The sequence below is a fragment of the Vicugna pacos genome, chromosome 35, assembly GCF_048564905.1.
Source record: "Vicugna pacos chromosome 35, VicPac4, whole genome shotgun sequence".
Classification (NCBI taxonomy): domain Eukaryota; kingdom Metazoa; phylum Chordata; class Mammalia; order Artiodactyla; family Camelidae; genus Vicugna; species Vicugna pacos.
The window spans coordinates 17,692,680-17,707,523 of NC_133021.1; the positions used below are offsets into that span (position 1 = coordinate 17,692,680).

Sequence of the window (14,844 nt, forward strand, 5' to 3'; positions counted from 1 at the left end):
CAAGTGTCTCTCTCTCAATTGGCCTTCCTGCGACCAGAGTACCTGGTGCAGAGAGATGTGCTTGCTCACACTGACAATCATGTTCCTGTGTCAAAGCCAAGGGTACAATGATAAAGGTGCATCCTGCCTTTATCTGGCTGGAAGTGTGGCTGATAGCAGCTCCCCAGTTAACAAATTAGCCCTAGTGAGATTACGGTGACAAAACTTTAATGGCTGGTAGTACATATTTGGAAAATATTTTCAAGGATGAGTCAATTAATGATTTAATTATTTAAGCTCCAAAGAGGAGAATGGAGCTGTATTAAGTACAAAACTGCCCCAAACCCTCCTACACTATTGGTGGGAATGTAGTTTGGTGCAGCCATTGTGGAAAACAGCAAGGAGATTCTTCAAAAGACTAAAAATAGACTTACCATATGATCCAGCAACCCCACTCCTGGGCATATATCCAGTGTGAACCTTAATCCAAAAAGACACCAGCACCCCAGTATTCATAGCAGCACTATTTACAATAGCCAAGATATGGAAACAACCTAAATGCCCACTGACAGATGACTGGATAAAGAAGATGTGGTATATTTATACAATGGAATACTAATTGATCATAAAAAATAATAAAATAATGCCATTTGCAGCAACATGCATGGCCCTGGATAATGTCATTCTAAGTGAAGTAAGCCAGAAAGAGAAAGAGAAATACCATATGATATCACTCATATGTGGAATCTAAAAATAAGATGAACATATTTATAAAAACAGAAACAGATTCACAGACATAGAAAACAAACTTATGGTTACCAGGGGGAAAGGGTGTAGGGAAGGGATAAATTGGGAGTTCGAGATTTGCAGATACAAGTTTATACTGTACAGCACAGGGAACTATATTTGCTATCTTGTAGCTCACGGTGAAAAAGAATATGAAAACGAATATATGTATGTTCATGTATGACTGTGTATTGTGCTGTACACCAGAAATTGACACAACATTGTAAACTGACTGTACTTCAATTAAAAAAAAGTAAAAAACAAAAACAAAAACCTGCCCCCAAAGCTGTGGAGACCAAATTCCAAGTGCTCTGAAACATTTCTTTTTTAAGGGGGGGTGGGGAGGTAATTTGGTTTATTTATTTATTTACTTGTTTATTTTTAACAGAGATACTGGGGATTGAACCCAGGACCTTGTGCATTCTAACCATGCACTCTACCTCTGAGCAGTACCCTCCCCTTGAAAGATTTTTCTTAAACCCATGTCCCAAACCCATACCTGAGAAATGGAGTCTATGATAGGGTCTTCAGTAGCATAATGACACGTGGCCTTTTAGACCCCTCCCAAATTATTTCCACTAGGTATGTTACGGCCTGAATGTGTATGTCCCCTCCCCCGCTAAATTCATATGTTGAAATCCTAACCCTCTAAGTGATGGTGTTAGGAGGTGGGGCCTTTGGGAGATGATGAGGCCCTCCTGAATGGGACTGGTACCCTTCTATAGAGGCCCACAGAGCCCTGAGCCCCTCCTACCATATAATGATGCCAGGAGAACTTGGCAGTTTGCAACCCTAAGAGGGTCCTCACCAGAACCCGATCATGCTGTGACCCTGACCTTGGGCTTCTGGCCTCCAGAACAGTGAGCAGTACTTTTCTGCTGTTTCTAAGCCACTCAGCGTACAGTGTGTTGTCACAACGGCCTGAATGCACTAAGACAGAGCAAGTATAAAATATATTTATGTAATGTACCCAGTGTGGCATGTTAACGTCCCCTGGGAAAAATTAAGTATGTTTTTTTGTCCTAATTTGAGACTGAACATTTGCATTTCATTACATTTTTAATTTTTAAAATTTTCTATAAAAGTTATGCAACAAAAGACATTTTTAAAAAATCCAACAGTACAGTGAAACAGGGAAGCAACCAGCTCCCTCCTGACATTCTTCATTTCCCAGAATCTGGAAGGAAAAATCAACTCGACGGGAGACTGTGTGAACGTCCCGCCCACAACCAAAGCATCTTTTTCCTGACTGCCCTTACTTTCCTGCTCCAATGTTCTGTAAGGACTAAGACAATATGGGAAGGGGGCAGGCAGAAGGTCAGAATGTAGTTCACAGAACCTGAACCCCAAGAAGTCTGGGGCAGTGAAAGAGAGGGACAGGGCAGGTGTCCCTTTCTGGACAAAACAGGCTGGAAAACCCACCAACAAACACTGTCATCGTCTGCTAGCAACTCACTCCCGGGGATACGGGGTCTTAGAAAGGACAGCATTCAGCAGACAAACAGGTGTGCCCCCCTCAGGGTCACAGACTCAGGGGGCTGGCTCTGGAACAGATCACAGATCACGCCGGGGGTGTTTTTGAGAGGAAATTTCTTGGTTGTGAGCCCTCTACTGTAGGATACTGTCTCCCTGGCTCCCCTCTTAAAAGCCAAATCAGTCCCGGGTCCTCCCGCATGTTTGCAAAGCCCCCCTTAGGGATGGGACTGTCCTGAGTGAAGCCCAGTACAGAGAAGCACGGAGAGAGCGAACAGGCAGGCGGTGCAGCAGATGTCCACCCACACCCTAGGCTCCGGTGACGGTGGACACCACTAGTCCAGCACCGCTGCCTTTTCAATCAAGCCTGCATTCAAACTCAAAACTATTTCAAGGCTTATAACCTTATCGTCCTCTCTGATCATTTACTGAGGAATGAAATGAGAGCACAGATCAAACTCGACTTTAAATGTATCCATGAGCTTGTTAATTCTTTGTGGAAATCTACAGTGAATCTGTCAGGAAGATTAAAAACCCCTCCAGCAGATAAACTTCCTCTTAGTCCACTCTTTGGAACAAATAAAGTCTTTTAATGCCCAGGACCAGTCTCATTCCCATAGACATGAGATAAGAGGGAGAAGAAATGATGTGGAAGGACAGAGAGAAGTCATAGGCATCGTGAGTTTGGTTTCCCTTCCCCAAGTCCACAGTTCAAAAGTAAAATCAGTAAAACAAACAAATAACAGAATTACTCTAGTATATCTATTCTGTGGGAAAACACTTTGGTTGCAGAAAAGAGAATGTATTACTTGGACCACTGATGTGTGTGTGTGTACTTTTTTTATTCCTTTCAAGAAAAAAAAAAACAAACCTTTGTATGGGCACTTGTCCTTATTGGTACCCACCACTGAATTTTGGCCAGGTTTATTGTAAAGCACTGGAAAAAAAAAAAAAAAGCTAGTACTAAGAAATCCTGGAAGCTGTTCCTACTGTGGAAACACATTGTCACTCCACGCCTCACTTATAGAGACCACCTACTGTTCTCTCACCGTTATCTTCTGACTGACAGCATTGAATATAGTTTATCAGTGTTTATGACCTACCGAAAGGATTCCTCCTTTAAAATTTTCATATAATTTCAGACTCAGAGAAAAATTAAGACATCTGTCATATGTTAACGCTAGTTACTACACTTGATTTATTTTTACCCCCTTCTTCTCTCTCCCTACGTGTATTTTGTGTACAAGCACATGCATACAAGTGCACATATTTACATATTCATTTTTCTGAACCATTTAAGAGAAAGTGGCAGCCTGATGCCCCTTGGATCTCTAAATTCTTCAGTGTCTGCTTCCTGAAAGCAAGGAATAAGAATTTTTAAAAATAAGATTCAAGAGCCGTAATTCAATTGATTGCATGTTGCATCGTACGTAGACAACTGATCCACGGTTCAGAACATAGTGATGCTAGCCATCATAAATCCAGATAGAAACAAGCGCAGTTGATCTAACTTCCACTGAAATAAATTTTCTTCTTTGCTGTCATGGACATGAGGCTTTTACGGATACTAAATTCCCCCTGTTACACCTGCGATTTTAGGCTGCTGCCCTGGTCTGAGCAATATGGATTCTGTAAGTCTGTTCCTTCAGTTATTTCTGATGGGAATTGCTTGCTCATTTTCCAAGTAAGACAATTTAAGGGGATTTGACATCAGGCCTATAATACTTTATAAAATTATTTAACGGCCTCATATGCTTTGTAATAATACATAATCCCAATCCTCGGGATGATTTGCTCTGCTAGTGCTTTCCTGGGAAACGTGGTTTCTTCAATTAGTTCCGAGAACAGGCCTTCTGGTAAAGCTATTGTTGAGCTCAGTCCCCTAAACCTGAGTACAGTAGAATCTTCCAAAGAAATAAAAGTGCCCTGGGGACTGCGAAGAACGGCTTTCTCCCCACCTGCATTTGAGAGCTCAGATCCAGAATATTCTGAATTCTGAGCTTCCTTCCCATAGGAGTAATGCAATTTCACTTTTACTCTTGGATGGCAGCCACTAATATAAAGACCAGAGCTTATAGAATAAGTCATTACAAACCTAGAGGAATAAAGAAGAGAGGTGGTGGCTAAGAAGTGTGGGGTTTCTTTTGGAATAAAGAAAAGGCTCTAAAATTAACTGGTGGTGGGTGCACAACTCTGTGAATCCACTGAAAGCCAGTGGACTGTAGACTTTAAATGGATGAACTGTATGGTACAGGAGTTAGATCTCAATGAAGCTGTTTTTAAAAAAAGTAGAATAATAGATTTGGTCCACTTCATAATTCCCAAATGAAAACTTCTATTTTAATATGATCATCTTTACATAGGTAAAGAAAGGTTTTTTCATCTCTTGATTACTTTGATTAGAAACATAAATCCAGTGAATACATAAAGCAAATCATCTTTGATTAGTGAAAATTATGATTTTTATGACCAATTATGAGAAAATTTTTAATGAAATTGATGAACAAGGTTATACGTTTTAAAAGTTGTTATATGCGGAGTTAAATGGTGTTGAACCTTAAGGAATCTAGTATCTTATATTGTCCTTAATTTTTCTGATCTCAATATTGGCTACATTATTGTTCATCTAGAAGAAGTCTCACCTTTAGGAAGTGCAGTGAAAAGCTGAGCATCAATTCTTCTGTGGTTGGCAAGCTGCTCTTTGTCTTCAAGCAAGAACTCTTTCTGAAAGCTAAAAGTTACTCCATTAATAAAATGTTTAAATAGAAAACAAACTTCTGGTTATCAGTGGGGAAAGGGAGTGGGGAAGGATAAGTTGGGAGTTCGGGATCTGTACATATGAAGTACTATGTATAAAATAGATAAACAACGAGGTCCTATTGTAGAGCACAGGGAACTATACTCAATACCTTGGAATTGCCTATAATAAAGAATAGGAAAAGTAATCAGTGAAACCCTATGCTGTATCCCAGAAATTAACACATTATAAATTGCCTACAATTAAACATTGTATAAAAATAAAAAAAAATTTAACGTCAGTTTAAATCCAGGTATACAATATGAAGAGAAATGATGCAGAACATAAAAATCATGCTCCTCTCACACATAGTTAAATATGTGTGGACAGATTACAAATAAAACATTTTATTTGGGGGAGTTCTCTTGGTAGCGTCTTTCCATTTATTTAAGATTAGGTTAATACGATTTTTTGTGCGGCGTCGGCAAGTGGTGGAGGCAGGGCAGTAAAAACATCGCTACACTGGGAGCCGGATGCCTCGGTTCAGACCGCAACCTCTTCTAGAGCCACCAAGAGCTGTGCAAGCGTGGAGCGATCACTCAACCTTTCTGTGCTACAGGGTCTTCCTCAGAAAATCAGCCACTTGTCTAGAGAATCTACCTGCTTTCCTCCAGTGTTGAAATTAAAGTTACAAATGCCTTCAAATAAACAAGAAATCAAAGTCTGGTGAATAGGTCTGAAAGGTTCATGAAGCCTTGTCTGGGGGGAGAAAAAAAGAAATGAAAGGGGAGAAGAATAAAGGAACTGAGCACCTGCTTTGTACGTTTCTTCTACACGAAGCACATCCCAGGCGTGTGTGAACGTCACCAGACCCTCTGAGGCATGAACTACTTATGGCTGTGCTGGTGCAAGATTAACAATCGGCTCCTTCATCTTGCCAGGCCCCCCAACCCCCCGAAAGTGCCTGTCCTGCAGGATTTGTGGGTGATGTAAACACTCCCAGCATTGCCAATTTTCAAGCTCCACCAGGACTCAAGGACCCTGAGCTGGGAGAAAGGCACACAGACGCGCTCATCAGGGGGTGCGAGCCGCCCCGACACACCACTGGAGCTATGGTCATCTTCGCCCCAAGATGTGGTCCCCTCAAGTCCAGGCTCCCCTCAAGTCCAAGGTCCCCACGGGAACGTGCCTGGAGTTGGGCAAGACAGACAGAGCTGCTGCCTCGCAGGGGACAAACACACCTGGGAAAACAGGAAACTAACCTTGCCCAGTGATACGATCACCTCCAGCGCAAAGCTGAGTGTCCCCGTAGGACAGTCCTCTGTGCCTCGGTCCTGCAGGGGTGCATGTCCACAGGGCCCCGACAGGAGACTGAGGGAGGGGCTGTGTGCGCTATGTAAGGGGGCATGTCAATCATCTACATCCTACATAAAATTAAGTTAAACTTCAAGGAACGTATAGATGCTCCAAAATATGGTATACCATCCCGTTTTCCTAGAACCAAACTCATCCGACATCATGGTTCTTGCTGATTCATGTGGAATGGCTTGTATTCACAAATATAAGTGCCATATATTCCCACTATTTAGTAAAAAGTCGAGAATAAGTAGTCTTTACAAAGCACACTCCAGATGGCTTGAAGATCCTAAGACAATTGCTTAGGTCAAAAACTTAGAATGAGCCCTGACTTCTCAACCGTGACTCATAACACAGTGACAGTCATGCCCGGCCTTTTATTCAGAGGTGTAATTTAGCATAAACCTAAAAAATTAAATGACTGCAGAAGGGGACCCTAATTGAGGGATGGCATGCTCTTTCAGTTGATTATTTAACTGCTGGAAATAACCTGGTAAGTTCTGTTCTTTCTTTGGGACACTGAAATCTCAGTAATTCAAGATTTTTTGAATTCTCAAAAATTCGATATTAAACCAAAATGATGCAACCCCTGAAATATTCAGCTCCCAAGATCATTGATCTGGGCTACAAGTATTTTTCTCCTATTTTCAAAAAGAAACATCTGTGTGTCTATGTTCCCCCTTTTATCTGCTCATCAGAAAGCTCCACGGAACCAAAAATGTAGACTAAGAAACTACGCTCTAGTTAAACATTCTGCTGAACTTTGACAGAGTGAGGTTTACAAGTCATCACCCAACACCCTTGGCTACATAAGCACTTACTTTCTTGAAACCAGCTGCAAGGGGTGTAGCGTCAGCACCGGTGGAAAGAGCAGCCTCTCACAGTTGCTCAGAAACCGATGGGAAAACCAAAGCACGGGAGGAACACCTCTCACGCCCCTTAGCACGGTTTACTGAAAACGCTGCCTCCTCTCCAGCCTCCTTCTGTCCGGGCTGACACCCCCCTGGTCTGGGCCTCAGTTTAAGATCATTTCCTCGGGGAAAAGCCTTCTGCCCCAGTGCCTGTCTCACTGGCCCCAAATCTTTATTTATGGGCCCTTATTGTTCTCTCTCACGTTAGCCTGCTTTCCTATCTGTAGAACATACAAGTGTCTGAGTTCAAATGATTGATTTTTTTAAATGTTCTCCATATTGATAGTGCTGTTTGCTCCATCACATCATCAGCATGAAATACTTCAGAGTGAGTCATAATCTACCCTTCAGGTATTTTATTGTAGTCATTCATTCATTCATTCATTTACTCAATACACATCTATACGTGTATATATCAGTGGCTCTGACTCAAAACTGTTACAAAAGCTGTGACTGATGCAAAACCTCCCCAGTCCAGTCAATAGGAAACCAGGTTTTGAAAAAAAGCCACATCTCTTCCCTGGCCCACCCACTCCCGAGGGCGCTAGCCAGCAGTGAAAATGCGGGCAAGACACGCTATTAAACAGATCTGGACTGTTCGTGAATGAGGAACTCCGTCTGATAAGCTAATGGCTGGTCAAACACTGACAAACAGCCACCAAAACCCTAGCATCGCCCCTCTCGCTGCTCCGAGTCAGAGGCACCAGAGCGGTGTCGCCAGCGGGGCCGTCCCCAGCTCGCACAACCGGCAGCTCCAAAGTCTAAGCTCTGCTGCTGGGTTGTACTTTTTCTCATGGTCACCCGCTCCAGGACAAGAGGTCTCTGCTTAAGCCGAAAGTATGACCCTCTTTCAGTAAGAAATGGCCTCTCCATATATAACTAAAATATATGCCACAGTCTTAATTTTTTTGAATTATAATTTTAAAAGTTTCTAATGTTAAGAAATACCTTTAATATGTTCTGTCTATCTTCGCCTCCTCAATTTTTTTTTTCATACTTCCACCCCTTTCCCTCTGCTTCAACAATCTAAGAAGAGCCTGCCCTTTGCTTCCATAATAATTTTTTTCTTTTAATGTGTTCCATTAACCTACTTAAATGCCCAGCAAGAGCAATCAGGGGAAATTTTCTTAAAGTGAGAGCACGATATTCTGCTGTTGTCTCCATCTATCTTTTACCAAATGTGGGCAATGTGATTACGACGACTGTTCAGTGTCCACACAGTGAAAGGCCCCTCTATGATTTGCTCCCTCTTCTACTGAAGTTCAAGTTATAAGATACGGAGAACGAAGTCCATGGCCTCAGAATTGCACCTCTGGTGTCCAGGTGACTGGACTCCTCTAAAGGAGGCAGGTTCTTGGATTTCCAGCCCATTTTACACTTAGTACCATGGCCAGGAGGCCAACGTTCTAATAAGTACACGTGAAATAACTCCATGTTTTAGAACAGTTGTGTCCCTCTGAGCCGCTCTCCCCTGAAGCAACCGACCTTCATTCATATTTCGTACTTTTCCTTGGGAAAGCCATGCCTTCCGATCTCCACTTCCTTTTCTTCTGTTCTGTTAGTCGCTCGTTAGCTCTCCTCTGGCTAAGCCAACCTGCTAGGGACATCCTGGGATTGAAGCTCCTGTGGTCTGAATGTTTGTGTTCCCCCAAATTCGTATGTTGAAATCCTAACCCCCAAACGTGATATTAGAAGGTGGAGCCTTTGGAAGGTGATTATGCCATGAGGGTGGAGCCCTCCTGAGTGGGATTAATGCCCTTATAAAAAGGAGCTCAGAGGGCTCTCCCCAGCCCATTCCGCCAAGTGAGGACACATGAGGTCAGCAGTCTGCAACCTGGAAGAGGGTGCTCACTCCATCACAGTGGGACCCTGACCTCAGGCTTCCAGCCTCCAGAACCATGAGAAGAAGTAAGTGTCTATTGCTCAGAAGCCACTCGGTCTATGGTATTTTGTTATGGAAGCCTGAACAGACTGAGACAGAAGCCTTAGCATCTATTAAAAAATACAGCAAAGATGAGAAATATGGGAGACTGGCAAGCACTAGAAAAGGGACATTGCAGGAGTCAAATAAGACAACCTTACTCATAACCCTGCCTCATTATGGCTCTGACACTAAGATGTGGATGAAGGGATACACCACCTTCAACAAGGTGAATTCTGCCCTTTTCAAAAGCAGAGCCCAGCTTAGCCTGCCAAGGGCAGTGGTTACACAACTGCGTACTCCAATGCTCTTGAAATGCAAACTTTTAAAGCAAAGAAACAATGTCTTACATAATAGATTAAGACCAAGAGCATCTGAGTGGCACGAAAGGTGGACCTGGCTTGGGTCCTTCTAGCATACTGAAGTGTATGTTGAAATCCACACCTGTGTGCGTAAGAGAGAATCATTTTGTGCCTCTACCTGAAACTCTCAAAATCTGCTAGGAACAGCGATCAGCTAGGAGGCACCCGAGATACAGCTATGTTGTTTGGCACAAACTTTGATTTTTATGTTATCTCCTATCAGTGATGATGTACCAGGGAGTTTCAGAACATCACGTAAATCAAATTAGTACCCATAATATCCTACAGCCAATGGGAACTGAAGTGCAGAAAGGTTAAGAGACCAGGCACCAAGAACTCACATGGACAGATGGTGAGGCGGGTGGGTGGGTGGGTGGGTGGAGGCAGGGGAGGAAGGGAAGAAGGGAGAGATGGAGGAGGAACAAGGCTCATTTCTTTCTTAAAAACTCAAAATCTCCCTTGATAGATAAATTGCAAAAAAGACATCTCATACTTGGAGGCAGATACGAGAAAGAAAAAATAGGCCTTTATAAGTCTGCAATTACAGAGTAAGCAATATCCCATTCTGCAAATAGTTTCCATAAACGCATTAAATAAAAAAAGAATCTTTGCTGGCTGAATGTACTGCTGAGTCAGCTCGCTTCAAAAGTTTTAATAAATCAAACTCTGGGAAGAAAACATTTTTTTCAAACATTTAAACTCACAAATTTGGACTTTAGGAGAATAATTTCACAAGCTACTACAAATCTTCTAAATGTAAGATGCCTGAGCAAAGACTACTTTACCTGGGAACTCTTCTTTGATGTGGGAATCCAGTGAAGCTTACGTTTTTCTTGTTCAAATCTGAGGGGAAAGAAATAATGTAACATTGAAATAGCTACATGATAAGTTAAAACCAAACCAAAACAAAACAAAAACAAAAACAAAAAACTAAATGAAGTCCAGTGGGGAAAAATGTTTCAAACTCCCTTTGAGAACATGTAATTTAAGAAAAATGAAAACATTAACCAGAAATAGGAATATAAAAAGGACAGCTTTAAGAATCAAATTCCACAGCATACATCCTACACAGGCAAGTTTGTTTTTGTTTTTGGTTAACTCCATGGGTAATTAAAAAAAATTCTGATTTAGTTCAATGCTATCACTTAAATTCATTATAGCTACAAGAATTCAAAGCAATTAAATACTGACTGTTACACTAAGGAAAAAAAAAGGAGAAAAATATTAAACAATTTCTGTCAAGGGAACAAGACACGTGAAAGTCATCACTGCCTGATACATTTGAGATGCTTTTCAAGATGGCACGGCAGGGTTTTCAAGATGGCACAGAGAGGTTGCTGGACAGAGGTGGGACACTCCAGCTGTGTTTTCACTGCTTTCGTTAAAAGCCAAGTAGCAACAACACATCAAACTAGCCACTTATTTATTTATTTCTGAAGACAAGATACAGATTATATAGAGACAGCTGGTAACAAACCCACAGAGCAAAAACACACATCCGAGTGAACTGGCTAATCAAAACCAGGCGCAGACAAATTTATCACCGGCCTTGGGTAAGTAATCTGTTTTACTGCTCTTGGCATAGCAACCATTCGTCCACCAAGAAAACCACAACGAGACCACTTACAGTGATTTCTTCCCCCATGCAAGTGCCTTTTCCTGTTTAGTATTTGGGGGCAGAAGCTTGAGTTCAAGAAGGCACAAAATATACCAGATGCCGACGTGTCATGACCCACCAAAACACATCCTGAATCCTACAATCTGGAAATTCTGACCAACCAGAGAAATAAAACAAAACAGAAGGTATAGTGCCATCAGATCATCTAGGCTTTTCTCCTAATTACCCAAATAACTTCGTCACGGATTCAGAAAATGAGAAGTCGGTTCAGAAAACCATTCAAATATTATAGAAAATTCCTGAGTCTGAGGCCTGGATGGTTCAGATCACTTCCTAATAGTGCATCTGTGCTAGAAAACACTTTCACGTACAACGGCTGAATTTCCAATGTGACATTCAAAATAACCTGAGCGTTTCATTCTTGTTCCACCAGTGAACTGAATCAGTGATGCCACTTCAGTTCTTAAACTGAAAGCAACTATTTCCCTCCGTGCTTGAAAGGAAGCCACGAAAAAGACGTTTTCATTCGAAACAGTCTCACGTGAAAATTTCATAAAGACACACTCACCACTGTCCATTGGAGATAATGCAGTAGATAAAGCATTTGGTTTAGAAAAATATTTTAGCTAAAGTGCAGCACATCCTGAAGTTTGGGCATTCCAATTTCATTTACAGTGTTTCCTACCTAAAGGCTTTGGTGATTTGGCAATATCTCTAACTTACAACAGAAACCAAAAAATCACGTTTTTCAGCAATCACAAGATAAGCTAATTTATACAGTCAATTAGCTATTTAACGTATCCTTTGAAAAAAAAACATCTAAGTAGCTGGACACAGGAGCCTGCAAGGTGAAAGACACAAGGCATTCATTATGTTATGAAATAAACACTTAAGTGCATTTTCTATTTCTCTTGCTGCCTTACCTTTGTTTTCAGAGAACTGGAAAGCTCCCCAATAGCTAGAAATCCCTGGGCTTCTGAACATGGTTGCCTACAGAAAGTTCAGGGATGGAGCCTGCTCTTCAGCTAATTCTCAGCCAGCCCCGGCCCTCGGCCCGTCTGAGCAAAACTGGGTTGAGAGTCTCGCAGCGCAGGGCTGGAGAGGCAGGCAGCGCTGTCCTTGAGGGTATAGTGAATGCAAAGCAAGACACCGCAGCCTGGAACAGCTCAAACCCCGTAATCAGATTACAAACAGAAATTAGGGCTGTGGATGCTGAAATAGACTGGATTCCAGGGAAGGGACATTTCTGATGTGACCACTTCAAAGCGATGGCCGAGTCACAGCTCCCGCTAAGGAGACAATGCTGTAAGCTAACCATCACCAGAAGGGTCCGAACAACTCCTCCCTGCCCTAAAAATAAACAAACAAACGAAAAGAAAGCCGTCCAGAGACTCTGGATGTACCAAGAAGTAGGGAAGCTGCCTAACTCTTCCCAGGCCCCTCTGAGTCTGGCTTTGGCGAAGTTAAATGAAATATTTGATCTAACATGCAGCCAGAACCCCATGGTTCAGAGTTAAGATTATGAGCAACATATGAGTGAAACTGTGGGAAAAGAAAAGGCAGATATTACTAGAGGTTCAAAAATTTTAATTTGAGACAGGAGCTCTTAACTATTCCTTATTCGACTGACCCTGTTTATTTTATTTTTTTAGAACAAGGTTAGGTTTACTACAAAAATCAAGAGGAAGGTACAAGGATTCCTCATATACTTCCTGCCCCCACACATGCACAGTCTCCCTCGTTCTCAACGTCTCCCACCAGATGGTCCATTTGTGACCAAAGATGATTTGACACTGACACGTCATAATCATCATGGTTGACCTCAGGGTTCACTCTTGGTATCCATTCCAAGGGTTTGGACAAGTATATAATGACATGTATCCATCATTCTGGTATCACACAGGGAGTATTTTCACTGCCCTAAAAATCCTCTGTGCTCTGATCTTTTCACGTCTCCATGGTTTTGCCTTTTCCAGAATGTCATAGAGTTGGAATCATACGCTGTTGCATTATTTCCTATAATCGTTCAGCAAAAGTTCTGGCTGGAGAAGTAACTTGCTCTGGGTGGACACCTGGTTAGTGATGGAGCCGTAGGATCTCAGGGAGGTGGAATCAAGGTCATGATTTGTCTCCACCCACTCCACCAGGAGGCAGAGACCCTGCATCTGTCCATGTGTATGTTTAGTGCTGAACACTGGACCTGGTGCTCAGCAGGCCGGCAGTGAAGGTTTGCTGAACAACCAGAGGAAGTAATGCAGTCCTCTTTTCTAAAGGCTGGAGATTGCATTCTAAAATGATCTGCATTGATTTTATATCCTGCTTTCCAACCAGACTGATTTACACTGATTCCTACAGTATAAATGAACTTAACTTGGAAAGGAAGACTTACGGGCCAAATTAACTCCAGCCCAGCAGCACGGTGTATCAGCAATGGCTGCCGCCTGGGTCGGCCGTGACCGTGGGCATTTTCTCTGTACTGTGATGACTTCGATTCTTATAAAGTTGGGGTGAAAGATGGCAAATAGGGCAGCTTGAAAAAAACCCAGCAAGGGACCACAGAAGCGCTGTGGATAACTGGAGTGGAAACTTTATTGTCAGTTCATGGCTAATGAGGAACAAGAAGGCAAAAGGAGCTGTTGGAAGAAGAGGAAGAGGAGGAAACTTTGGAAGCAACCAATTCTGAAAATGGATAATTAGATGGGATGGAATAAGGTTGATGTTTATAAAGAATCCTTTGTAAAGAATTTAGTTTATAAGACATAGTATTGACATTCTGAAAAACTACTCTTCTTCTAGAATTCTCAATTCAAACTATCCTAAGTGAATCTAAAGGTTTCTTTTGAATTATAATTATGGAATAACTTTAGTTTAAATTTTTCAAATGAGATTCCAGCACAAAATAAAAAGAACTCGGAAATTCTCTTTAAGTTGGTACTGGGATTTTCCTAGAATTACTTCCCTCACCTAATTGAATCAGCTAGGATCCAAAGCAAACAGATTTACATATGGCTTAACTGTTGAAAAGAAAAAGCACAAAATTCTTTATTAAACTATGGGTATGCAATTTCATCTCCTATTTAAGTATCCCATCCACATGAAACCAAAAAAAGACTATGAAGAAATCTTTATTCTACATCAGTAAAAAGGAAACATGAAAAATTTTCATTTCCTCTCCAAAAATTAAAAAAAATCATAATAATAAGATAATTAGTATGTTATAACATAATTTATAATAATTATTATATAACTTATTATAATTTGATAATTATATTATTTTAGGCTGGCTCATTCACACAGGGAGCTACAAAAGAGGCAAACATTTCCTCACATCATTCTGTAGGTTAACATTTTTTTTTTATCTGCAGAGACAACTGTACGTTGTAATTTCCTTAAATTTCTGGAGACGGTATTTAATTTAAAACCATGATGGTACTGTATCCCTTTCCAAAACATCCCTTAACCACCAGCTCAGCACTGGTCGTGCACACTTTGTCTACTTTGAAACATTCTAAATGTTTTCCCATTAAAAATATATATATATACATTTTCCATTTGCAAAGCACTATAATATTCAATACTCAGAAGCAATGTTTATGGAAGTCAAATATTTTCTTGGCTGTTTCTGAAGTTTTAATCTTGAAATGAGAAAGAAAGAAAGCCAATGCTGAAGTGTCCAGTAGACGGGCATGGGAAAAGGCTTC

The 14,844-nt window shown here is 41.4% G+C and overlaps 1 protein-coding gene across 15 annotated transcripts in view; it reads right to left on the reverse strand.

The window, feature by feature from the left end:
- Positions 1–14,844, reverse strand: part of SVIL (supervillin) — a 214,635-nt gene that overhangs the window by 80,425 nt on the left and 119,366 nt on the right. For all 15 annotated transcript variants that reach the window (XM_072955385.1, XM_072955382.1, XM_072955387.1 and 12 more), the window contains 2 exons: positions 10,311–10,368; positions 4,881–4,969 (listed from right to left, as the gene is read on the reverse strand). Coding sequence is in view for 7 of the 15 variants with exons in the window: in XM_072955379.1 (XP_072811480.1) it covers positions 4,881–4,969; positions 10,311–10,368 (147 nt within the window). In the remaining 8 variants the exon portion in view is untranslated. The remainder of the gene's footprint in view (positions 1–4,880; positions 4,970–10,310; positions 10,369–14,844) is intronic.